Source organism: Mobula birostris, chromosome 4, assembly GCF_030028105.1.
Source record: "Mobula birostris isolate sMobBir1 chromosome 4, sMobBir1.hap1, whole genome shotgun sequence".
In the NCBI taxonomy this organism is placed as follows: domain Eukaryota; kingdom Metazoa; phylum Chordata; class Chondrichthyes; order Myliobatiformes; family Myliobatidae; genus Mobula; species Mobula birostris.
This window is the reverse complement of record NC_092373.1, coordinates 173978929-174005500: the sequence shown is the minus strand read 5'-3', so window position 1 is coordinate 174005500 and position 26572 is coordinate 173978929. Positions and strand designations below refer to the sequence as shown.

Here is a 26572-nt window from a genome sequence, read left to right as displayed (position 1 = left end):
TTGTCGTTTACCGTATCTCCGTAGGAAGCCACACCACCTCCAGCGCCCTCAGAGCCACCACAGCCCCGGGTGCCTCTGCGACGTATCTCCGGGGTTTCACTGCTCCCAGGGGACAGCGCCAGCTGCCAGTGCGGCTTGCGGCAGTTTCTAGAAATGACTGGCGAAGAACATCTGCGACCCAACTTAAGATGAGGCCAATAGAGGTGTGGTTTGCGAAGCTGGTAAATTCATCTCCTCACATGACGATTATTGAAGCGCGCGGTATGAAAGCGAGAGAAAGTGAGAGCGTCGCATGTTGCCAGCGATTCACCTTTCCAGAGAGGGAGCGGGACAAAGTTTTCCATTAATCCCTGCCTGACCCCACACCATGGAATTGCCTCCCAGCAAACGGAGCCGTGCTGACTCTTGCAGCAACGTCCCCAGGAGGGTCTCCATCGAGGGGAATATAGGTGAGTGAACCTCCCGACTGGGCAGAGAGCAGGGGCTGCCCTGAGGTGGAGGAAGAGCCCCTCGGTCCTCTGCAGCCTCATACTTTCTCTCGCTGATCTCACACACCTGCTCTTGCTCCACCAAACATTTCTCCTGGCCTTGATTCCATCCTTTCACCCTGGTCCGGTTTCTCTTCCCACCGATATCCGTTCTCTCTCTGATTCCTTCCCTCAGTTTGACCTTTTCCAGGTTTCCCCCAGTGTAAAGAGACTGTACCTGCTCCCCGTGACCACGTGAATTTCTTCCAGGTGCTCCTTTCCCCCTCCCTCCCCCCACGTTCCCAAGACCATACAGTCAGCGTTCCTGAGTTGTGGGCATGCTGTGTTGGCGCCGGAAGCGTGGCAACACCTGTGGGCTGCCCAGAGCAATCGTTGCTGATTTGATTTGGCAAAAATAATTCATTTCTCTGTATGTTTCGACGTTTAAATTTAAATGTCACAAATAAAGCTAATCTTTAAACTTTAACCTGTCATGGTCCGGTCCATGAAATCCGCATTCCGGTTCACAGTCCGGCTCTTTACTCCTTATTCCGGGTTTTCCTGTTTTCCCTTGTTCCATTGGGTGCCTTAATTGAGGCACCTGATTCTAGTTTTGGGCTGGCACATAAATACCTCTGCAAACCAGCAATTCCCTGCTGGACTGTTCCCTTCCCCTCCCCATCTGAATCCCTGACAGTTACCTTGGTAAGTATCCTCGGCAGTCATCGTGGCCCTGCTTCTAAGAAAGGGTCCCGGCTCCGTACCCAAGAGCCTAATCAAGCCGAGTCCAAGAACCGAGCCAAACCTAGTCAAAGAGCCACGTCCAAGAACCTCGTCTAGCCGGAGCCATGTCCAAGAACCTCGTCCTGTCCAAGTCAAGGCTTTGTGTTCTCATCCTGTGCAGGAATTCCACGTCCGGTCCCGTAGCCACATCTTGTCCTCGCTTAGATCGGAGGTCGGAGTGTGAGTCAAGACGCAGGTTCAGGGTCCCTGTCTAGTCTTTGACTTGGAGTCCTAGCCCAGACTCCTAGTTCCAAATTTCTTGTCCTGGTCCCGCTTTTCTAGTCTTAGTCCTAGCCCAGGGTCAGTGTCCCTGTCTTGTTCAGGACCTGTGTGCATGTCCAGCGTCATTTCTCCCTGACTCCCCTTGCTTTCTTGATAAACCTTGTCCTTTTCCTAGTACTTAAGTGGCTGTGTCTTGAGTTTGGGTCTGCTCTCAATGCCCCCTTATGACATAACCTTTGCTCATGTCCCCTGTTCTCATCGATCTTCAACATTGACCCCTGGGAAAGTTGAATTCCACCTTTGGTCTCTGGGAATGTTAGCCTTCACATTTGACCCCCAGGCTCATTGACGTTCATTACGATGCTGAGGATTGTTCCAACCCTGCATTCATTGACCTTTGCCCTTCACCCCTGAACTCATTTGACCTTCACTGATGATCTCCAAAATTGCTGATTTGATCCTTGTCCCCTGAGCTTACGGTCCTTCACTGATGGTCATTGGGATAATTGACCATCACCTTTGACCCCTGGCCTCATTGACTTTCACCCATGGATACTGGATATGTTGCTCTACACCAATCCCAATTCAGCAACATCTTTATTTTGAAATTGATCCCAGAATGGTCCTCAGTTCTCTCCATGATCTGGCCACCATGTCCTCTCCTCACCTGCTGCCCCCTGTCAGTAAAATTGTAACTTGCCCTCTGCCTTTACTTTCTTGATTGAAATCTCTGATTTCACCAGTGCCCAAGTTGAACTGGCTTTGAACATCCCCAACACAAAACCTGCACAGGTCTTAACCATACCCCCCCCCCCCCCACTCATGTTCCACGGACTGAGCAAAGATCAAGCTTTGGGGGAACCTTATCTGCAGTGTTCCATGCCAGTACCCAAGTATCAGTTTACTGAAGGTGGACCATTGCTGGAGTCAATCTACCCTGGATTTACCATCCTGTAACCAGTAGAGATCAAGTCAGACTGGCTCAAAGGACTGTAGAGGAAGGAGAGGTGATCCTACAGTGATGTCCAGGATTTGGAGGAGGATTGATGGGATGAGTCCCAGGAGACTCTTCCCAATTGATTGGAAAATCTAGAGTCAGAGGCCACAGTCTTGGGAAAAGGAGGAAGAAGTTACTTTACAGAGAATGACATGAAATCTAGGGGTGTCCTCTTACAATGGGCATTCAGTCACTGAGTACAAATTTCTTATTAGACCATTTTACTCATGGATAGACTGTCCAGTTTCCTGTGAAAACTCTATCTCAGAGCCTGAAAATCAGTCTAATCCAAAGATAGAAACTGAGAGAAGGATTGTCTTTCTCCCTTTCGATCACACTGTCACACCACAACAGCTTTTGTATAAATGTTCACTCACTATCAGGTTGTGAACTAATTCTGGTTCATGGTTCGTTATTAAATAGAATATTGGTTGGCCTCTCCTTTTAACTCTGTGGTGTTCTGATGACCCTGTGGAGGGCCTTGTAACTTCTAAATTAATTTCAACAAAAGACTAAAGTCTCTGACATAGTCGAATCACTGCCTCATAGCAACAGGGATCCCAGTCCAATGCTGACCTTGGGTGCAATCTGTGATTGTATGAGTTCTCCTGGGTGCTCCAGTTCAGAGCTTGGTGGGTAAATTGGTTGTTGTAAATTGTCCACAGTGTGTGAGTGAGGGGTAAAATCTGGGGGATGGGGAGTTGAGGGAAATGTGAGGAGAATAAAATGGGATTAATGTAGGATTAGTGTAAATGGGGGACTGATGATCAGCACAGACTCAATGGGCTGAAGGGCCCACTGTATCTCTCCATGACCCTCTATCCAGAAAGAAGCCATTTGACCCATCATGCTGTTGTCCAAACCATTCCCCTCCCCAAAGTCTGCCTGTGTTCTCCTGTCCAAAGGAGCAGGTCTCAATCCTCTTGGGCCTTGGACCTATCACATTTTACCTCAGATTTGCTTCTTTAAATGAAGTGTTATTTCACCAAAGGTAATTTTACAGCTGCAGGAAAATCAACGCTGATTCAGATTCTAGCAGAAACAAGTCAGGACTGGGACGTGGTGCTGGAACCCATCGCCCGTTGGTGTTGCAGTGTTCAAACTGACAAAGAAGACTCCGAGGTATGAGAGGCTTCAAAATTGCATTTTCTTTTGAGGTGGATCAACTTGAGGTGAGGTGGGAAGAGGGTTCTTCATTGGCAGGATAGTCTGTCTTTAGAAGGCTTGTCCTTGAGATGAGAACTTACCTGTCAGACGTTTTCAAGCCCGAGATTGTTTGATTTCTGAGAGCTATGGGTGGGAGAACTTGGGAATTGGGTGTGGGTGCAGGGGATTTGAAATAGATTGGTCATGATCACAGGCTTGATTGGCTGAATATCCATCTCTTGATTTGTGACACGGTAGGAAGCTATTCCTTCTAACCGTACCTTCCCGCATGAGGTCTGGAGTCCTATAGGTCCCTAATCTCCAAGCACTGTTTAAATGTGATGGAGGTTCCTGTCTACCGCACATTCTCAGGCTGACTCGTCATCCCCGTTCATTTCAGGCCAAGATTTTATTCATTGGAGTGAAGGGGCTGGAGGGTGATGTTATAGATAAAACCATGAGGGGTATAGATAGAATGAATGGTGACGGACTTTTTCCCAGAGTTGGGGTATCAAGAATTTGAGGGCATAGGTTTAACAGAATAGAGGAAGACTTAAAAGGGACATGAGGAGCAACCTTTTCATCCATGGGGCGATCTATATATGGAATGAGCTGGCAGAGGAAATGGTTGAGGTAGTACAATATGGACACTGAAAAGGCACCTAGACAGGTACATGGATAGGAAAGGTCCAGATGGTTATGGGCCAAACATAGACTAGCTTAGAGGGGTAACGCATTTCAAAATGCTGGAGGAACTCAGCAAGTCAGACAGTACCTACGGAGGGGGATAAACAGTTGATGTTTTGGGCTGAGACCCTTCACCTTAGGTGGGTGTCTTTGTCGACGTGGATTAGTTGGGCTGAAGGGCCTACTTCCATACTGTGTGATTCCATGAAACTATGACTCCGAGGGAAAACTTTCCTCATCTCCTCTCTAATCCTCCATCAATCTGTTTAACAAGACCTGACGATTTTCTCAGAGTGCTTTGGTTGGCTAAGGACTGGCTCTCACCACAGGTGTTAGCTTTGAGGCTATTGGGACCAAAGATTCAACTGTTACACTATGTAATATAATTAGAATGGATTCACTAGCTGTGACTGAGGAATAAGATATAACAAGAGGTTGACAGATCTTTTGCTGGAGCATTCACAGTATAAGGGCTGTTTAAGGAGTTGATCCAATTAAAATATTCAAGTTACTTAAAGCTTTTGATTGGGTGAAGATGGAAAATGACTCCCTCTGGTGGAGGTGTGTGGAATAGAGGGGCAGAACCTTACAGGTTTATACACAAGAGAGTCTGCAGATGCTGGAAATCTGGAGCAATGAGCAAAATGCTGGAGGAACTCAGTAGGTCAATTGAATCTCCAACAGTATACAGTGACTACACGTCACAATGTAATTCCTTCCCTGTAACACTTGCTGGGGTGTCTAATGGTCATATAAATGTAGATTCCTTTGTCCCTCCCCAGAAAGGAACAGTACCAACAGAAGGAGAGAAGAGTCCAACTGAATCAGATCAAATCCACAACCTCAACTGCCATCAAAGAACAGAATGCTGGAGGATCTCAATGGGTCAAAGTTCAAAATAAATCTCCTATCAAAGTACATATATGTCACCATATACAACATTGAGGTTCATTTTCTTGCAGGCATACTCAATGATTCCATAACAGAATAGTAACCACAACGGAATAAATGAAAATCCGTGCCAACCTGGGTGCGCAACCAGTATGCAAAACACAACAAGTAACAGTATACAAAAAAGAAAGAAATATTAATAAATAAATAAGCAATAACCACCGAGAACATGAGATGCAAAGCCCTTGAAATTTATTCCATAGGCTGTAGGAACATTTCAATGATGGGGAAAGTGAAGTTAAGTGAAGTTATCCCCTCTGGTTCAGGAACCTGATGGTTGAGGGGTAATAACTGTTCCTGAACTGGTGGTGAGAGTCCTAAGTCTTGATGGCAGCAGCGAGAAGAGAGCATGGCCTGTGTGGTGGGATTCGTAATGATGGATGCTGCTTCCCTGCGACAGTGTTTCATGTAGACGTGCTCAATGGTGGGGAGGGCTTTACCTGTGGTAGACTGGGCTGTATCCATTACTTTTTGTAGGATTTTCCTTTCAAGGACATTGGTGTTTCCATACCAGGATGTGATGCATCCAGTCAATATACTCTCCACCACACATCTGTAGAAGCTTGTCAAAGTTTTAAATGCCATGCCAAACCTGTGCAGACTTCTAAGGAATTAGAGATGTTGCCATGTTTTCTTCATAATTGCACATGTGCTGGGCTAGGACAGACCATAAGACAGAGGAGAAGAATTAGGCCATTCAGCCCATGGAGTCTTATCCGCCACTCCACTATGGCTGATCCTGGATCCCACTCAACCCCATACACCTTTGATGACCTGACCAATCAGGAAACAAACAACTTCTGCTTTAAATATACCCACTGACTTGGCTTCCACCACAGTCTGTGGCAGAGCATTCCACAGATTCACCACTCTCTGGCTAAAAAAAATTCCTCCTTACTTCTGTTCTAAAGGGTCACCCCTCAATTTTGAGGCTGTACCCTCTAGTTCTGGATACCCCCACCATAGGACCACATCCACATCCACCCTATCTAGTCCTTTCAAAATCCGGTAAGTTTCACTGAGAAGGCCCTCCAAAATAATAACATGCGAAATTTAAAGTTTCTGACCCACTCCACCTCTGATCCTTCGATGAAGACTGGCTCATGAGCTTCTGGATTCTTCCTCCTGAAGTAAATAATCAGCTGCACAAGGTGGTATTGAGGCTGAGGTCCTGAAGACTATTGATTAGTTTTGAGTGGATGATAGTATTGAACGCTGAGCTGTAGTTGATAAAAGCATCCTGGTTCATCTTTGCTGTTGACCAGAAGCAACGACTGTCCATTTCCCTCCACAGATACTGTTGACCCAGTGAGTTCCACCTGGTGGGCCGAGAAGGGGTAAAATAGTTCCTTGCTGAGTTCAAGCTGAAATATTGATACCTCCTTCCCCTCCCCCACAGACACCGGCAGATCATTTGTTGCTCCAGATTCCAACATCTGCAGTCTCTCTATGTCCAGCGCTGCGAGCTGACAGGCAGCTTGTGCTAGTAATGGGAGCTGAGCAGGGGCTGGAGCTGAGAGACAGGGGCAGGTGGAGACAGACCGTGAAAAAGAGAGGGGGAGGAAGCAAACAAATGGATCGAGGTAGTGAGGGGAAAGGATGAAGGTCTGAGATGGCTGCTGGAGGGAGATAGACCGGAACATAGAGAGCTACCAAAGCTGGATTCTAATAAGTACAGGGGGTGATAATAGGGACCATTAGGGGAGAGGAGTATAGCAGTTGGAACCAGGTAGGGGTAGAAGGGGAGGGGGAATCTGTGTACAAAGTGGGTGGGTGGGTGGAACCAGGAGAGGGTGCTATACAAACATGGGTGAAGGGAGGCTGGGATATTGTGAGTACATCTTATCTATGTTGTGGTGTTGGTTAAACATTGGCCTGGACCGAGGGATGAAGTTCCCTTTACATCTTGGAGAGCAGTAGGAGAGAGAATATTGTATGTACTCTAGGGTCCCGTCTCTTGACGAGTCACTGCGCCCCCCCCCACCCCCCTTTGTATGGGGTAGCCGTATGGGAACCGGCTGATTCTGCAGCTCCGTTGTTTTGAAGAGTAGTTTCTGTCCCTGCAGTAGGTGCCTGGGATACTGCTGCAAGCAAGTTTTCGCTGCACCCCTACCTCACTGTACATGTGCACTTAACAGGAACCCCGGTTTGACTTAAAGATTTTGATTTCTTTTGCTTTTTCTGCTGGTGGCTCGAACTATCCCCCCGCGTGCTGAAGGAGCTGACGGCATCCCAGAAGTGCGGAGGCAACCTCCTGCAGATGATGTACAACAAGCCAGAGCGGTGGTCCTACACCTTCCAGAACTACGCCTGCCTGAGCAGGACCCGCTCACAGCTCCGGTCCGTCAGCGACAAGCTGAGGGACTCGGCCAACCCGGTTCAGTTCTTCGAGCGGTCTCTCTATAGTGACAGGTACTGATGGTGCTAGGATTTGACCGTTCTCCTCGGAATGAGGATGTTGGTGCAAAGTACTAGGAGTTGCTCAGTGACCACAGCCTTATCTCTCAGTCAGAAGATCACAAGGTCCCCCTGCATTCTTCTAAATTCCACTGAGTACAGGCCCGAAGCTGCCAAACGCTCCTCATATGTTAACCCCTTCATTCTCAGAATCATCCTCGTGAACCTCCTCTGGATTCTCCCCAATGATAACACATCCTTTCTGAGATAGGGATCCAAAACTATTGACAATACTCCAAGTGTGGCCTGATTAGTGTCTTATAAAGCCTCAGCATTATCTCCTTGTTTTTATATTCTATTCCCCTTGAAATAAATGCCAACATTGCATTTGCCTTCTTTACCACAGACTCAACCTGTAAATTGTCTTGCATGAGGACTCCTAAGTTCCTCTGCATCTCTGATGTTTGAACCTTCTCCCCATTTAGATAAAAGACTGCACTCTTGTTCCTTTTACCAAAATACATTATCATACATTTCCCAACACTATATTCTATCTGCCACTTATTTGCTCATTCTTCCAACTTGTCTAAGTCCTGCTGCAATCACATTGCTTCCTCAGTACTACCTACCCCTCCACCTATCTTTGTGTGATCTGCAAACATTGCCACAAAGGAGGGGTGGTACTGAGGGAGTACCACGCTATGGAAGAGGCTGTTGTACTGTGGGACGAGTGATTGCTGAGGGTACTCTGCTCTCTGTACGCAGTGCACATTGTGAGAGGGGTGGTACTGGGGGGAGAGCTGCACTGTTAGAGGGACGGTACTGAGGGAGTGCCACTCTTTTGGAGGAGTGGAAGAGAGGCAGTGCCTCATTATGGGACGGGTGATATTGAGGCAGGACCTCACTCGGGAGGGGTGTTACTGAGGGAGTGCTACACTATGGAAGGGATGTTACTGAGGGAGTGCGGCACCGTGGAAGGGATGTTACTGAGGGAGTGCTACACTGGAAGGGATGTTACTGAGGGAGTGCTGCACTATGGAAGGGATGTTACTGAGGGAGTGCGGCACCGTGGAAGGGATGTTACTGAGGGAGTGCTACACTATGGAAGGGAAGTTACTGAGGGAGTGCGGCACCGTGGAAGGGATGTTACTGAGGGAGTGCTACACTGGAAGGGATGTTACTGAGGGAGTGCTGCACTATGGAAGGGATGTTACTGAGGGAGTGCGGCACCGTGGAAGGGATGTTACTGAGGTAGTGCTACACTGTGGAAGGGATGTTACTGAGGGAGTGCTACACTGTGGAAGAGATGTTACTGAGGGAGTGCCACACTGGAAGGGATGTTACTGAGGGAGTGCTACACTGTGGAAGGGATGTTACTGAGGGAGTGCTACACTGGAAGGGATGTTACTGAGGGAGTGCTACACCGTGGAAGGGATTTTACTGAGGGAGTGCTACACTGTGGAAGGGATGTTACTGAGGGAGTGCTACACCGTGGAAGGGATGTTACTGAGGGAGTGCTACACTGGAAGGGATGTTATTGAGGGAGTGCTACACTGTGGAAGGGATGTTACTGAGCGAGTGCGACACTGGAAGGGATGTTACTGAGGGAGTGCTACACCGTGGAAGGGATGTTACTAAGGGAATGCTACACTGTGGAAGGGATGTTACTGAGGGAGTGCGACACTGTGGAAGGGATGTTACTGAAGGAGTGCTACACTGGAAGGGATGTTACTGAGGGAGTGCTACACCGTGGAAGGGATTTTACTGAGGGAGTGCTACACTGTGGAAGGGATGTTACTGAGGGAGTGCTACACCGTGGAAGGGATGTTACTGAGGGAGTGCTACACTGGAAGGGATGTTATTGAGGGAGTGCTACACTGTGGAAGGGATGTTACTGAGCGAGTGCGACACTGGAAGGGATGTTACTGAGGGAATGCTACACCGTGGAAGGGATGTTACTAAGGGAATGCTACACCGTGGAAGGGATGTTACTGAGGGAGTGCTACACTATGGAAGGGAAGTTACTGAGGGAGTGCGGCACCGTGGAAGGGATGTTACTGAGGGAGTGCTACACTGGAAGGGATGTTACTGAGGGAGTGCTGCACTATGGAAGGGATGTTACTGAGGGAGTGCGGCACCGTGGAAGGGATGTTACTGAGGTAGTGCTACACTGTGGAAGGGATGTTACTGAGGGAGTGCTACACTGTGGAAGAGATGTTACTGAGGGAGTGCCACACTGGAAGGGATGTTACTGAGGGAGTGCTACACTGTGGAAGGGATGTTACTGAGGGAGTGCTACACTGGAAGGGATGTTACTGAGGTAGTGCTACACCGTGGAAGGGATTTTACTGAGGGAGTGCTACACTGTGGAAGGGATGTTACTGAGGGAGTGCTACACCGTGGAAGGGATGTTACTGAGGGAGTGCTACACTGGAAGGGATGTTATTGAGGGAGTGCTACACTGTGGAAGGGATGTTACTGAGCGAGTGCGACACTGGAAGGGATGTTACTGAGGGAGTGCTACACCGTGGAAGGGATGTTACTAAGGGAATGCTACACTGTGGAAGGGATGTTACTGAGGGAGTGCGACACTGTGGAAGGGATGTTACTGAAGGAGTGCTACACTGGAAGGGATGTTACTGAGGGAGTGCTACACCGTGGAAGGGATGTTACTGAGGGAGTGCTACACTGGAAGGGATGTTACTGAGGGAGTGCTACACTATGGAAGGGATGTTACTGAGGGAGTGCTACACTGTGGAAGAGATGTTACTGAGGGAGTGCTACACTGGAAGGGATGTTACTGAGGGAGAGCTACACTATGGAAGGGATGTTACTGAGAGAGTGCTACACTGGAAGGGATGTTACTGAGGGAGTGCTACACCGTGGAAGGGATGTTACTGAGGTAGTGCTACACCATGGAAGGGATGTTACTGAGGGAGTGCTACACTGTGGAAGAGATGTTACTGAGGGAGTGCTACACCGTGGAAGGGATGTTACTGAGGGAGTGCTACACTGGAAGGGATGTTACTGAGGGAGTGCTATACTGTGGAAGGGATGTTACTGAGGGAGTGCTACACACTGGAAGGGATGTTACTGAGGGAGTGCTACACTGGAAGGGATGTTACTGAGGGAGTGCTACACCATGGAAGGGATGTTACTGAGGGAGTGCTAAACTGTGGAAGGGATGTTACTGAGGGAGTGCTACACTGTGGAAGAGATGTTACTGAGGGAGTGCTACACTGTGCAAGGGATGTTACTGAGGGAGTGCTACACACTGGAAGGGATGTTACTGAGGGAGTGCTACACGATGGAAGGGATTACTGAGGGAGTGCTACACTGTGGAAGAGATGTTACTGAGAGAGTGCTACACTGTGGAAGGGATGTTACTGAGGGAGTGCTACACTGTGGAAGGGATGTTACTGAGGGAGTGCTACACCGTGAAAGGGATGTTACTGAGGGAGTGCGACACCATGGAAGGGATGTTACTGAGGGAGTGCTACACCGTGGAAGGGATGTTACTGAGGGAGTGCTACACTGGAAGGGATGTTACTGAGGGAGTGCTACACACTGGAGGGGATGTTACTGAGGGAGTGCTGCACACTGGAAGGGATGTTACTGAGGGAGTGCTACACTGGAAGGGATGTTACTGAGGGAGTGCTACACCATGGAAGGGATGTTACTGAGGGAGTGCTACACACTGGAAGGGATGTTACTGAGGGAGTGCTACACTGGAAGGGATGTTACTGAGGGAGTGCTACACCATGGAAGGGATGTTACTGAGGGAGTGCTACACTGTGGAAGGGATGTTACTGAGAGAGTGCTACACTGGAAGGGATGGTTACTGAGGGAGTGCTACACTGTGGAAGAGATGTTACTGAGGGAGTGCTACACTGTGGAAGGGATGTTACTGAGGGAGTGCTACACTGGAAGGGATGTTACTGAGGGAGTGCTACACCATGGAAGGGATGTTACTGAGGTAGTGCTACACCATGGAAGGGATGTTACTGAGGGAGTGCTACACTGTGGAAGAGATGTTACTGAGGGAGTGCTACACCATGGAAGGGATGTTACTGAGGGAGTGCTACACTGTGGAAGGGATGTTACTGAGGGAGTGCTACACTGTGGAAGGGATGTTACTGAGGTAGTGCTACACCATGGAAGGGATGTTACTGAGGGAGTGCTACACTGTGGAAGGGATGTTACTGAGGGAGTGCTACACTGTTGAAGGGATGTTACTGAGGGAGTGCTACACTGTGGAAGAGATGTTACTGAGGGAGTGCTACACACTGGAAGGGATGTTACTGAGGGAGTGCTACACCATGGAAGGGATGTTACCGAGGGAGTGCTACACTGGAAGGGATGTTACTGAGGGAGTGCTTCACTGTGGAAGAGATGTTACTGAGGGAGTGCTACACTGTGGAAGGGATGTTACTGAGGGAGTGCTACACCGTGGAAGAGATGTTACTGAGGGAGTGCTACACTGGAAGGGATGTTACTGAGGGAGCGCTACACACTGGTGGGGATGTTACTGAGGGAGTGCTACACTGGAGGGGATGTTACTGAGGGAGTGCTACACTGGAAGGGATGTTACTGAGGGAGTGCTACACACTGGAAGGGATGTTACTGAGGGAGTGCTACACCATGGAAGAGATGTTACTGAGGGAGTGCTACACACTGGAAGGGATGTTACTGAGGGAGTGCTATACTGGAAGGGATGTTACTGAGGGAGTGCTACACCGTGGAAGGGTTGTTACTGAGGGAGTGCTACACCATGGAGGGGATGTTACTGAGGGAGTGCTACACTGTGGAAGGGATGTTACTGAGGGAGTGCTACACACTGGAAGGGATGTTACTGAGGGATTGCTACACTGGAAGGGATGTTACTGAGGGAGTGCTACACCATGGAAGGGATGTTACTGAGGGAGTGCTAAACTGTGGAAGGGATGTTACTGAGGGAGTGCTACACTGTGGAAGAGATGTTACTGAGGGAGTGCTACACTGTGCAAGGGATGTTACTGAGGGAGTGCTACACACTGGAAGGGATGTTACTGAGGGAGTGCTACACGATGGAAGGGATTACTGAGGGAGTGCTACACTGTGGAAGAGATGTTACTGAGGGAGTGCTACACTGTGGAAGGGATGTTACTGAGGGAGTGCTACACTGTGGAAGGGATGTTACTGAGGGAGTGCTACACCGTGAAAGGGATGTTACTGAGGGAGTGCTACACACTGGAGGGGATGTTACTGAGGGAGTGCTGCACACTGGAAGGGATGTTACTGAGGGTGTGCTACACTGGAAGGGATGTTACTGAGGGAGTGCTACACCATGGAAGGGATGTTACTGAGGGAGTGCTACACACTGGAAGGGATGTTACTGAGGGAGTGCTACACTGGAAGGGATGTTACTGAGGGAGTGCTACACCATGGAAGGGATGTTACTGAGGGAGTGCTACACTGTGGAAGGGATGTTACTGAGAGAGTGCTACACTGGAAGGGATGTTACTGAGGGAGTGCTACACCGTGGAAGGGATGTTACTGAGGGAGTGCTACACTATGGAAGGGATGTTACTGAGGGAGTGCTACACTGTGGAAGAGATGTTACTGAGGGAGTGCTACACTAGAAGGGATGTTACTGAGGGAGTGCTACACTGTGGAAGGGATGTTACTGAGGGAGTGCTACACTGTGGAAGGGATGTTACTGAGGGAGTGCCACGCTCTGAGAGGAGTGACACTGAGGAAGCAATGTTCCTTGGGGTGAGTAATGCTGAGGGAACTCTGCTCTGTGGGAGGGGCTGCAGTACATTGTCAGTTTCCTTTCTACCCCTCTCCTTTCTCTTCAAATTACTTGATTTCTGACTTTTTCTTTTCTTGATGGAAAGTCATCAACCTGAAATGTTCACTCCGTTTCTCTCTCCACAGATGCTGCTTGACCAGTTGAGCTTTTCTGGCATTTTCTATTTTTACTTCAGATTTCCAGCACCTGCAGGTTTATGATATTCAACAACCACTTATTAATATTGTTCTTGGGCCTTCGGGTAACTCTCCTCTCGAAGGTAATCCCTGAGACCCATATCTCCCACACAAGTAAACAACGAGACCCATATCTCCCACACAAGTAAACAATGAGACCCACATCTCCCACACAAGTAAACAACGAGACCCACATCTCTCACACAAGTAAATGAGACCCACATCTCCCACACAAGTAAACAACGAGACCCATATCTCCCACACAAGTAAACAACGAGACCCACATCTCCCACACAAGTAAACAATGAGACTCACATCTCTCACACAAGTAAACAACGAGACCCACACCTCTCACACAAGTAAACGAGACTCATATCTCTCACACAAGTAAACAACGAGACCCATATCTCTCACACAAGTAAACAACGAGACCCATATCTCTCACACAAGTGATCCTAAGACACATATCTCTCACACAGGAGTTGTGACTTCAAGTAACTGTTCACTGAACTACACAACAGGTGGAAGCTCGGCTAAGCACCATGTACCTTTACTTCTTTTAATGGCAGGTATGTCTTTGCAACTAACCTGTACGAATCCCATTGTATCAACAAGGCGGAGTGGATTATCTACCAGGATTGGCATGGCTGGATACACAACTGGTTTGGAAATCAGATCAAACTTGATGGCATCATCTACCTTCGAGCGACCCCTGAGGTGAGGCTCTTGTCTGGTCATTCAAGGTCCTTCTGCAGTTACCACCCAGGATATTCCAACAGTATTCACAAAGCGTGAAGCTCGACAACATTTACCACCAAGAAGTGCAAGAGCAACAGGTGCAGTGGGGCACTGCCACCTGCAGGTTCCCCTTTAAGTCGCTTGGAGAATGTATTGTGAGTCACTGGTATCTGCTGGAACACCCTCCCCAACAGCACTGTCAGGGCAAGTAACTCATAAATGGGATGGGTGATGTCAGCAACAGCCAGATCCTGAAAATAAATAAATTTAAAAAGAGGCAGTATTGTTGACAGTGCAACAGTCCCTCAGTGGTACTGGACTGAAAATGCTAGATCTGGTAGTCATAAAGTCAGGGCATCATAGAGCACGAAAGTGGATCCCTCGGCCCTTCAGATCAATGCTAAGCTAGTCCAATTTGTTGTGTTTGGTCCATACCCTCTAAGCCTTTCCTATCCATGTACCTGTAGGAGTATCACTTAAATATTGTTAATGTGGCTGCTTCAACCACTTCCTCTGGCAGCTTATTCCATCTACTGACCATCCTCTGGATGAAAAAGTTTCCCATCAGGTCCTTATTAAGTTTCTTCCCCCTCACCTTAAATTTATGCCCTCTAGTTCTTGATTCCCCAACGCTGGGAGAAAGACTATCACCCTATCTATACACAACACAGTCACAAGAGATTTTGCAGATGCTGGAAATCTTGTACAGCCCCCTCCATCGATGCTCCCTGACCTGCTGAGTTCCTCCAGCATTTTGTGTGTGTATAGTCCTTCTATATCCCTCATGATTGTATACACCTCTATTCTCCTACTGTCCATTGAAAACAGTCCCAAGCTGGTCACCCACTCTCCATACTCAGCCCATGTCCCAGCAACATCCTTCTAAATCTCCTTTGCCACTCTTTCTATCTTAAGGGCATCTTTCCCATAGCAGTGTAACCAAATTTGAACAGCATATTCCAAATGCAGCCTCGCCAGCGTGTTAGTATTTTTGAAGCGATGCTTGAACGGCAGCTCTGGGGCAGAGGGGGATTGTCACTGAGCTGTTGAGGAATGGGCTAAGAGTTCTGGTTCTAATGTAATTTGGGAAAGTATGGGGTAGTCTGTTCCTTTACCAACACAGGGAGCATGGCCAGAGAGCTTGGATGAGCTTGGCTAAGTGAGGATACTGTCTCTCTCTCTTCTCCTCATCAGGTCTGTATGAAGAGGCTGATTGTGAGGGGACGGGAGGAGGAGCAGGCGATTTCGACGGAGTATCTGGAGAGGCTTCACTCCAAGCACGAGGACTGGCTGCAGCGCAGGACAATGCAGTGAGTACACATGGGAACTTGCCCCAGTTTTACTCAGCATCTACTTTTGATGAGAACGTGGGAACATAGTGTTAGTGTAATGGTGTGAACTCGACCATTCATGGCTCAAAGTTGGGACTGAGATTTATGGGAATGGAACTCCTGCACAGAGAGTCGTGTCTGTGCAAGAACTCTCCAATTAGCCCCAGTTCGCTGTCTTTGCCCACACTCCTGTAATTTTTATCTCCAGCTTGCGAGTTCATATTGAGTCTCCTTCCATTATGCGGAATCAGAGAGCACCACAGCACAGAAAGAGGCCCTTGGCCTACCTGGTCTGTGATGAACATTATTCTGCCTAGTCCCATCAACCTGCACTCAGACTATAACTGTTCATACCCTTCCCATCCACGTACCTATCCAAATTTCTCTTAAATGTTGAAATTGAACCCAAATCAAACACTTCTGCTGTTAGCTTGTTCCACACTCTCACCACCCTCTGAGTGAAGAAGTTCCCCCTCAGATTCCCCTTAAATTTTCACCTTTCACTTTTAACCTATGACTTCTAGTTCTATTCTCACCCAACTTCATTTTGAATGCACTTGCCCTATCTATACCGCTCATAATTTTGTATACTTCTATCAAATCTCCTTTCATTTTCATACACTCCAGGCAATAAAGTCGTAACCTATTCAACCCTTCCCTATAACTCAGGTCAAGTCTTGGCAACATCCTCGTAAATTTTCTCTGCACTCCTTCAAACTTATTGATATATTTCCTGTACACAGGTGACCAGAATTGCACACTATGCTCCAAATTAGGACTCATCAATGTCTTGTACAATTTCAACATAACATCCCAATTCCTGCACTCCAAAGGGCCGAGAGCTTTCTTGATGACCCCATCTATCTGTGATGCCACTTTCAAGGCATTATGGATCTGTATTCCCAGATCGTTCTGTTCTACAGTACTTCAGTGCCTTACTGTTCACTGTATATGTCCTACCCTGTTTAGCCCTCCCAGAGTGTTCCATATCATAGCTCTGCCTCACAAGAAAAACTATACTCCTGTGCCCTCTGGTTCTTTTGCTACTGACCTCCAGACCTCGCCCTCTAATCACTTGCCCTCCTGCCAAGCTCAATAGTAAAGAAGAAAAGGGGAAATCCAGGAGGTCTCTGCATTTTTGTGAGTGATGGTGTGCATTTATGTAACATCCTAGCCGATCATCAGAGCAACCCACTACACCACAATGGATAATGTTAAAGTTCAGTGAATGTGCTCAGCAAAGTGTATCTGTGTGGAATGACTTCCAGAGGAAGTGGTTGAAACAGGTACAATATCAACTTTTAAAATACAGGTGCATGGATAGGAAAGCTTTAGAGGATTATGGACCAAACATTGGCAAATGAGGGATGGGCATCCAGGTCAGTATGGACCAGTATGGACCAGCTGGGCCGAAGGGCCTACTTCCATATTGTTTGACTAGAATATGAAAGCAAGGATGTAATGCTGAGATTGTATAAGGCACTGGAGAGGTCTCACTTGGACTATCGTGAGCAGTTTGGCTCCCTTATTTAAGAAAGAATGTGCTGACATTTTGGGAATGAAAAGGTTTTCATATAAACAGCAATTGAAGGCTCTGGGCATGTACTCACTGGAATTTAGAAGAATGAGGGGCAATTTCATTGAAGCCTATTGGATGTTGAATAGCCTCAGTAGAGCGGACGTGAAGAGAAAGAAGCGGTACTGTGCCCTGCTGTTCTGTGGTCTAAAGGATATGCCTTCACTGGATACAGTCCAAATGATTGTTCACCGGGCTAATTCTTGGACTGTCTAATCACTGGCAGCTAACACAGCTGAATCTGTATTTGATGCAGTTTAGTTGAATGAGCGATGTTCCAATTGAAACATATTAGATCTTTAGGGAGCATGAAGTAGATACAAATTCAATAGTATCTGGCAATCAGAACGGGATGAGTATTCAGCCAGAAAAGAAAGGCAAGTTAGGAGTATCAGGAAAAGGAAGAAGAACCATCTTGTTGGCTTCTTGAGGGAATTACTTTGATTTCATGGGCTCAATAGCTTCCATCTTGTATTGTGCTATACAACAAAATGGGTTCAACCATTGTTCCTTCCCTAAACAACAGAAGCAACACAAACCCTAGATATGGTTATTAGTCATTAATTCCTGTAGACAAATGGCATTGGAAATAAATTTTGGGAGCAATTACCTGTGTGACACTAGTTTCATCTTGGTCACTAGAGCTCTGGAAGGACAGGATGAATTTGAAGAGGATGCTGCAGAGATTATCCAGACTGTTACTGAAACTAAAGGCTTGAATAATGGCGAAGACAGCACAGACTAGGCCTCTGTTTCCTTGAGTACTGATTAAGAGGTGATCTGATGAAGATTCTTCAGGTGATTTGATAGGCTAGAGACAGAAACTATTTCCGCTGGTGCCAGGAGTCCAATACGATAGATCCACAAAGCCAGAGGCAGCTATTTAGGAGTTAGCTCAGGAGGCTTGTTCCCATACAAAGGGCAGTGGATATCTGGAACTGTCTCCATCAAGAACATGCTGTAGCCAGGGGGAACATAAGATAATGGGAGTTTTCCAATGGAAAACACGGCCTTTCAAGCCTGGCCCACCCTTTAATATGATTATAGCTAATTAAACTCCTCTTCTGTGTATATTCCCCATAACCCTCAATCATTCAAAGATTTATTTACTTCCTCTTTAAACACCCCAGCTGATCCAGCCTCCACAGCTCTCTCGTTCACTATGTACCATGTCGTATGACATGGGCCATCATGCTCTTTCTATGACCATGATTGTTCTTGCCAAATTTTTCTACAGAAGTGATTTGCCATTGCCTTCTTTTGGACAGTGTCTTTACAAGGTGGGTGACCCCAGCCATTATCAATACTCTTCTGAGATTGTCCGCCTGGTATCAGTGGTCACGTAGCCAGGAATTGTGATATGCACCAGCTGCTCATACGACCATCCACCACCTGCTCCCCTGGCTTCATGTAACCCTGATCATGGGGCTAAGCCAGTGCTACACCTTGCCCAAGGGTAACTTGCAGGAATACAGAGGGAGGGGGTACCTTCCACCTCCTTTGGTAGGGATGTATCTCCACCCCACCACACAACACAACAGCCCTCTAAAGCAGAGAATTCCAGTAACCATGTCCTCTCATTAGGACGCTCCCTCTGGTGAAAGCATCTCGACATCTAGCCGGCCATACTCCTGAAAATTCTGTCACATTTCAACCAGATCATCCCTCATTCAAAGCTCCATAGAATACAGATTCAACTCCTGATTGGATTAGCCTGGTTCAGTCTGTCTCCAGTGCTGGTGTTTCCTTTCTTCAACAAGGGGACTGGAACTGTGCAGGTGAGAGCTCACCTACACCCTGCACAAATGTAAGAATCATTCCCTATTTCTAAACCACATCACCCTTGCAGTGAAGGACCATGAGCCAGTTATCTTCCAACCTACTTGCTGCGGTGTGAAGGAGAGAAATAGAACATCAGAGCTGCAATGGTGCTTTGCTTTATGGTAGGGTCTTAAGTATAATGGAGCTAACTTCTTAAAAATGATTTCAAAAATGTATTTTATTGATAATATGAACAAAAAATATAATCTACATTCATTGGACCATCAATTCAACCCATTTTACTACATTATGTCAGTACTTTAACGGGAACTATTTATTCTGAATTAAGCTACACTTCAGCCAAGATCAAGTTGAATAGTAAGATAAGTGCAAAAGTCCAAAAGGCCTTCTCCTGCTCCCGTACAAAGCTGGAGAGAGGGTTGAATCGATTAAGCCAGGGATGTGAGACTGGAGTAAAAAGTTTTGCTCAGAAATTTCTGATTAACTCAAAAAATACTTACTGCAGGTCCTCCACAGCTTATAAACTCTCAGCTTGGGTGCAGCCTGATTAACATTCCAGGGACTGGTGGGAAGGATTTGCTTTCTGCCATGGAGTCAGCTTCTGCTGAGTGGGAATTTGGTTTGGTTTGCAGGTGCATTTCCAGTTTGTGAACTGTTCAGGTTTCAAACAGTTCATAGTACAACCTGCCTGCCCACACAAAATACCGCTGTGGAATGGCAGTTCTGGCAATCTTCCATGTAAAGCTCTGGTGAAAGTCCTATTATCGATCTTGGTTACTTATAAAGAGACACCGTTGGCTTGTTTGACTTTTGGTTCAATGTGTTGTTCTAATTACAGCTTGCACTTTGATTATCTGAATGAAGTTCCAGTTTTGACACTGGACGCCAATGAGGATTTCAAGCAGAATGAAGCCAAGTGTCAAAAGATGATTGAGAAGGTATGGGAATATTGATAAATGCAAATTTTACAAAATCAGCTAACCCATTATGAATTAAAGGTTTTGTAAATGTTGTGTGATATCATTGATCGAATTAAGATGGATAAAACTGGGAACTGGGCCACGGCTTTGCAAAGTGAAGGGTTCTCTGTCTGTTCTTGTTCACTAGAAGGAATGTGAGTGTATTTTGGTCACACCTTTCAGACACAGCAGCCATGTCCAACCACTGTGGTCGAGTCATACCCCTCCAAACCCCTCCCATTCATGTACTTACCCAAACTTACCCTAAATGTTGAAGTTGAACCCACAGCCACCACTTCCACTGGCAGCTTGTTCCACACTCTGAATGAAGATGTTCCCCCTCAGATTCCCCTTAAACAGTTCACCTTTCACCCTTAACCCATGACCTCTAGTTCCAGTTTTACCCAACCCCTATGAAAAAAAGCCTGCTTGCAATTACCCTATCTATACCCCTTACACCTTTGTATACCTCTATCAAATCTCCCCTCATTCTCCCACGTTCTGGGAATAATGTCCTAACCTGTTCAACCTTTCCCTGTAACGGGCACCACAGTGGCAAAGTGATTAGGGCAATGCTATTACAGCTTGGGGCATTCCCGAGTCTGGAGATCAATTCCAGCCCCGCTCTGTAAGGAGTCTCAGTACGTTCTCCTCGTGGAATGCACAGGTTTCCCCCCGGGTCCTCTGGTTTCCTCCCACAGTCCAAAGGTGTATCGGATAGGTTAGATGGTCGTTGTAAATTGTCCTGTGACTCGGTTAGGATATATCAGGGCTGAGGCAGCCTGTCTCAAAGGGCAGAAGGGCCTACTCCGCGCTTTCACTAAATAAAATACAGAAATAATATAAATAAAATAAAGTCAGGTCCTCAAGTCCTGGCAACATCCTTGTAAATGTGTATATGACACAGAGAGTGTAGCAGCCAATCTATACACAGAGAGCTCCCACAAACAACAGGGAGGAGAACATAAGGTAGAGAGTAGGAGTAGACGATTTACTCTCTCAAGCTTACTCTGCCGTACCAATCTGATCCCACATCCACTGCAGTACCACTCTCCCCCTCACCCATGCCTTTGACTTCTTCAGTGTTCAATGTCATTCATTCTTCACCTCACTGACTCAGCCACTGCATCTGTCTGGATTAAAGAAATTCACAGTCATGATACCACCCTCCATTTTAATACTCTGAAGGTGGACCCTCTAGTACCAGATACCCACAGTAGAGGAAACATCCTATCTGCACCCACCCTCTCAGTCCCCCTCAAATTCTTGTGCATTTCAATAAGATCACCTGAATATCTTTCATTCTGCATTGAGTACAGGCTCAAACTTTCTTCGAGTGTTAAATTCTTCATCCCAGGAACCAACCCAGTGAACCCAGTCTCTACTGATAGCTCATCTATCATTAAACTGAAATTAAAAAAAAAACAAAAAGGCTGGAAACACTCAGCAGCTCAGGCAGCATCTGTGGAGAGTGAAACAGACAGTGCTTCAGATTGTGGACCCTTCAGGATCAGTTCAAATTTCTTATATCAGATTTCCAGTGCCTGCATTTCTTTGATCTGCCTTCAAACTGTAGAGCGTTCTCCCTGACACTTACCCCTGCAAGTGGAAGAAGTGCTACACCTGCCATTCACCTCCTCCCTCCCCTCAATTCAGGGCCCCGAACAGTCCTTCTGGATGAGGCAACACTTTACCTGCAAATCTGTCCGGGTCTACTGCATCTGGAGCTCCTGATACAGCCTCTTCTGCACTGGTGAGACTTGACGTGGATCAGGGGACTGTTTCCTCGAGCTTCTTCGCCTCATCCACAAAAAGCAGAATTTCCCGGTGGCCAGCCATTTTAATTTCAATTTTCATTCCCATTCTGACACATCAGTCCATGGCTTCCTCTGCTGCCATGATGAGGCCACTCTTAGGCTGGAGGAGCAACACTTCATATTTCATCTGGGTAGCCTCCAAACTGATGGGATGAACATCACTTTCTTTAACTTCTGGTAATAGTTCCCCCTCTTCTTCCAATCCCCACTCTGGCTGCCCTCTCATCTCATCTCACCTGCCTGTCACCTCCCCCTGATACCCTTCCTCCTTCCCTTTCTCCCATAGTTCACTCTCCTCTCCTATCAGATTCATTTTCTCCAGCCTTTTCTACCTGTCACCTCCCAACTGCTTATTTCCTCCCTCACCCACCTGGCTTCACCTATCACCTTCTACCTTCTACTGCCTTTCTCCCCACCTTTTTATGGCTTCTTCCCCCTTCCCTTCCAATCCTGATAAAGGGTCTTGGCCTGAAACGTTGACTGTTTATTCCGTTTCATAGATGCTGCCTGGCCTGCTGAGTTCCTCCAGCATTTTGTGTGTGTTGCTCTGGAGTTCTCCCCACGTGGCCTCATCTGTTCCTATACAGCTTTATCAAACTGCTTTCATATTTCGTAGACCCGTCCACCTCAGTCATGTTTGTTGAGGGGCAAAGCTCTTAAACCAATCCTGTTTCAAAATACGCTACATCCCCAGACACCTGTCCTCTACAATAGGCCTCGTCTCACGCTCCTTTTCCCCCTCTCAGTGAATTCAGTGACATAATGTTTACCCACCATAATGTTGAGCTACACACAAAGTTCTGGAGAAGCTCTGTGGGTTGAGCAGCATCTATGGAGGGAAATGGATGGTTAACGTTTTGGGCCGAGGTGCTTTGCTTGGACTGAAAGTGGGGAGAAAGCCAGTATAAAAAAGGAAATGGAACGGGTGGAGCAAGAACTGGCAGGAGATAGGTGGAACACGCACACAAAGTGCTGGAGGAACTCAGCAAGTCAGGCAGCTTCCATGGAGAGGCACAAACAGTTAATTTCCTGCACCACCACCCCCATCCCCACCACCGATGGATGCTGCCTGACTTACTAGTTCCTCCAGCACTTTGTGTGTGTTGCTCAATATTTCCTGCATCTGCAAAATATCTTGTGTGGGTCTTAGGTGGAACCAGCAAAGGGGATTAATAGGCAGATGAGGAGAGTTGGAATGATGTCAGATTACATCATTTTCAGCTCTTTGCCACTTACACTTATCATCTCCCAGCTTCTGATGTCATTCCCAATCTCCTTCTCCCTCACCTGCCTATTACTCCTGGACCCACCTATCGCCAGCGAGCTCTTTCTCCACTTCTCACCCTCTCTTTATGATGCTGGCTATCTCAGTTCAGATGAAGAGACTCAATCTTAAATGTCAAGTCCATTTCTTTCCATTGATGTTGATCGATATGCTGAGTTCCTCCAACAATTTCTGTGTTGCTCCAGATTCCAGCATCTGCAGTCTCCTGTAACTTTGGGCTCTTTGCTCACCACCTTCACCTCTGTCTCAGTTCTTTGGTCAGGGGTGATCAGACCAGACTGTAGACCCTTTGTCCTGTCTTTAAACTTCCCAATCTACCGTACCCCTCCCTCTCGCCTGTTAACCCCTCTCAATACATTCATTGCTGACTGCCGAGATAACATTGATTGTATCAGTGTTCCCACAGCCCATGTTCACTCTAACTTATCCTCTCTAAACTTGTAGCATTCTGCCCAAGGAAAAATCGTGAAGCATTAACCCTGCTCCTCTCTCTACAGATGCTGCCTGACCTGCTAAGTGTTTCCAGAATTTTCTATTCTTAGTTCCATAGCACCATAAGACATATGAGCAGAATTAGGACATTCAGCCCTAAATGAGTGCTCCACCATTCAATCATGGCTGATTTATCATCTCTCTCAATTCCATTCTCTTGCCTTCTCCCTGTAACTTTTGATGCCCTTATTAATCAATAACCTGTCAATCTCTGCTTTAAATATACCTTATTCTTATTTCTTTTCTAAAGGGATCCCTTGTATTTTGAAGCTATGCCCTCTGGTTCTAGACTGCCCTACTACAGGAAACATTCTCTACACATCCACTCTATCTAAGCCTGTCAATATTTGGTAGGTTTCAGTGAGATTCTCCCTCTTGTTCTAAACTTCCAGAGGCCCAGAGCTATGAAATGGTCCTCCTATGGTATCCCTTCCGTTCCTGGGATCATTCTCAAAAACTTCCTCAGGACCCTCTCCAAAGCCAGCTCATTGGTTCTTAGGTAAGGGGCCCAAAACTACTCACAGTACTCCAGGGACCCATTCCACACCATATCTCAGCATAAATTACAGAAACAAAGGAAGTGTGGTCTGACCAATGCCTTATAAAGCTTCAGAGCTGTTGCGGGTCAGAAACTCCCAGGAGTTTGTGAGAATAATGCATTTCTTTAAAGAGAAAATCCTTGAAACCCAGATCCAATAAAATGATACTTGCTATCACTCTCTGACTGCAGGGCAAAAGCACTAAAATGCTCGCTCTTTTTCCTTCTCCAGATCAAAGACTTTCTACATTTGTTGTAACTTGAGTGAATCCCATGGAGCAGGGAACTGGGAAACACGAGTGAATAGTGAATCTGCTGACATTTTACCTTACTGTGTGATTGCTGTGTGTTCGTCCGCCATCATATGAGCTTCAGTTACCAACTGAACTACTTCTAGGTATTGTAAAATAGCAATGGTCTTTGTTAAGTATTTTAATGAGAAACAAAGGAATGAATAAATATTGTCTTGCATCAAAGTCTGGCTTCAGTGTGGATTGAGGAAGTGATTCTTTATGCAATAAAATAAAGGACAATTTAAAATTGCAAATTTCTGCAGAATACACATTGGATAGTATTTGCCCTCTGCTGGAAGTGCTGGGCTCTGGTCCTCAACACTCACCACATTACAGCTAACTTTGCCACACATCAACAATCACCAATCACTCACACACGCTCAATCAATCAATATCCCCCCCTCTCCCCTCTCCCCTCTCCCCTCTCCCCTCTCCCCTCTCCCCTCTCCCCTCTCCCCTCTCCCCTCTCCCCTCTCCCCTCTCCCCTCTCCCCCCGCCAATGGGATATCCTAACCCTCTCTGTTACACACACACAATGCTGGAGGAACTCAGCAGGCCAGGCAGTATCTACGGAAAAGAGTACAGTCGACGTTTCGCACTGAGACACTTCATCAGGACTGGAATTTTGTTTTGATGGAGTCAGAGTATGAAAGTGGGGGAGGGGAGGAAGAACCACAAGGTGAGAGGTGAAACTGGGAGGTGGGGGGAGGGGTGAAGTAAAGAGCTGGGAAGTCAATTGATGAAAGAGATACAGGGCTGGAGAAGGGGGAATCTGATAGGAGAGGACAGAAGGCCAGGGAAGAAAGAAAAGGGAGAGGAGCACCAGAGAGAGGAGATGGGCAGGTAAGAAGATAAGGTGAAGAGAGGGAAATGGGAATGGGGACATTACCGGAAGTTTGGGAAATCAACGTTCATGCCATCAGGTTGGAGGCTGCCCAGACAGAATATAAGGTGTTGCTCCTCCAACCTGAGTGTGGCTTCATCACGACAATAGAGGAAGCTATGGACTGACATGTCGGAATGGGAATGGGAAGTAGAATTAAAATAGGTGGCCACTGCGGGATCCTGCTTTTTCTGGCGGATTGAGCGCAGGTGCTCGGTGAAGCAGTCTCCCAGTCTGCATCAGGTCTCTCCGATATACAGGAGGCCACACAGGGAGCACCAGGTACGGCAGATGACCCCAACAGACTCACAGGCGAAGTGTCGCCTCACCTGGAAGGACTGTCTGGGGCCCTGAATGGTAGCAAGGGAGGAGGTGTAGGGGCAGGTGTAGCACTTGTTCCGCTCACAAGGATAAGTGCCAGGAGGGAGATCGGTGGGGAAGGATGAATGGACAAGGGAGTTGTGTAGGGAGTGATCCCTGTGGTAAGTAGAATGTGGGGGGGAGGAAGATGTGACTGGTGGTGGGATCCCTCTCTTTCCCAATCCTACTGAAGGGTTTTCAATGAGAATTGTTCTGTTTCCCTTCCATACTTATATTTCCAGTTTTTATTTCTGACCTGCTCCCGTCACTCAGTATACATGTGGCTGGTGAAGTTATTGCACATTGATGAGGCTCAATATGTGGATTATATTAATTAACCTGATTAATGGGCAGCGCACAATGAATGTTATTCTGATACAAGAACTGATTTGATCATTGCAATTAGAGAAACCCAGGGATTTTTTTTTAAAAAATGGGCTCATCAGTGAATGTATTTGAGGTACAAATGACAACTTGACAAAGTGGGTCTGCATACAGGTCTGTATTTTACCCATCATTTGCATGCAAACTCATAGGCAAATATCTCTAATTATCCTCACTCCTCTGGTCCTTGTCTGCAACCATGCAAACATTTGCTTAAGAAGAATATAGAATGAGTTCCTGCCACCCTTCCAGGCCTCATGTCCCAAATCATCTTTCCCAAAATAATGTGTTCTCCTTCCATGCGGTCCTTTGCTGATCTCCTCCATGACCCACCTTCCTGGCCCTGAAAACAGCTTCTCATTCACCATTGTACCTTAACCCTTCATAATTCTGAACAGTGCAATGAAAATTCCCCTTGACCTTCTTTGATTCATTTATAAAACTGAGATTTTATAAGGCATTGCTCAGACCAAATCTCAAGTCTTGTGCGTGGTTTTGGGCCCCAAGTCTAACA

General features: G+C 46.9%; 1 protein-coding gene across 2 annotated transcripts; it reads left to right on the top strand.

The window, feature by feature from the left end:
• LOC140196761 (deoxycytidine kinase-like) lies at positions 1-24606 on the top strand. Of its 2 annotated transcripts, XM_072256495.1 has the most exons (7): positions 7-449; positions 3473-3591; positions 7472-7665; positions 14190-14337; positions 15553-15668; positions 19886-19985; positions 24371-24606. In XM_072256495.1, the coding sequence occupies exons 1-7, from the start codon at positions 368-370 to the stop codon at positions 24395-24397; spliced, it is 786 nt and encodes a 261-aa protein (XP_072112596.1). In that variant the 5' UTR covers positions 7-367; the 3' UTR covers positions 24398-24606. The 2 variants fall into 2 exon arrangements, with proteins under 2 accessions (XP_072112597.1, XP_072112596.1); XM_072256496.1 differs by lacking the exons at positions 19886-19985; positions 24371-24606 and adding an exon at positions 17908-18020 and having other exon boundaries at positions 1-449.
• Positions 24607-26572: the final 1966 nt, after the last annotated feature.

Coding starts and splice junctions, on each gene's coding strand:
- LOC140196761 (XM_072256495.1), top strand. CDS start 368: ATGGAATTGCCTCCCAGCAAACGGAGCCGTGCTGACTCTTGCAGCAAC. Junction 7,666..14,189: donor CGGTCTCTCTATAGTGACAG/GTACTGATGGTG, acceptor TTTTAATGGCAG/GTATGTCTTTGCAACTAACC. Junction 15,669..19,885: donor CTGCAGCGCAGGACAATGCA/GTGAGTACACAT, acceptor TTCTAATTACAG/CTTGCACTTTGATTATCTGA.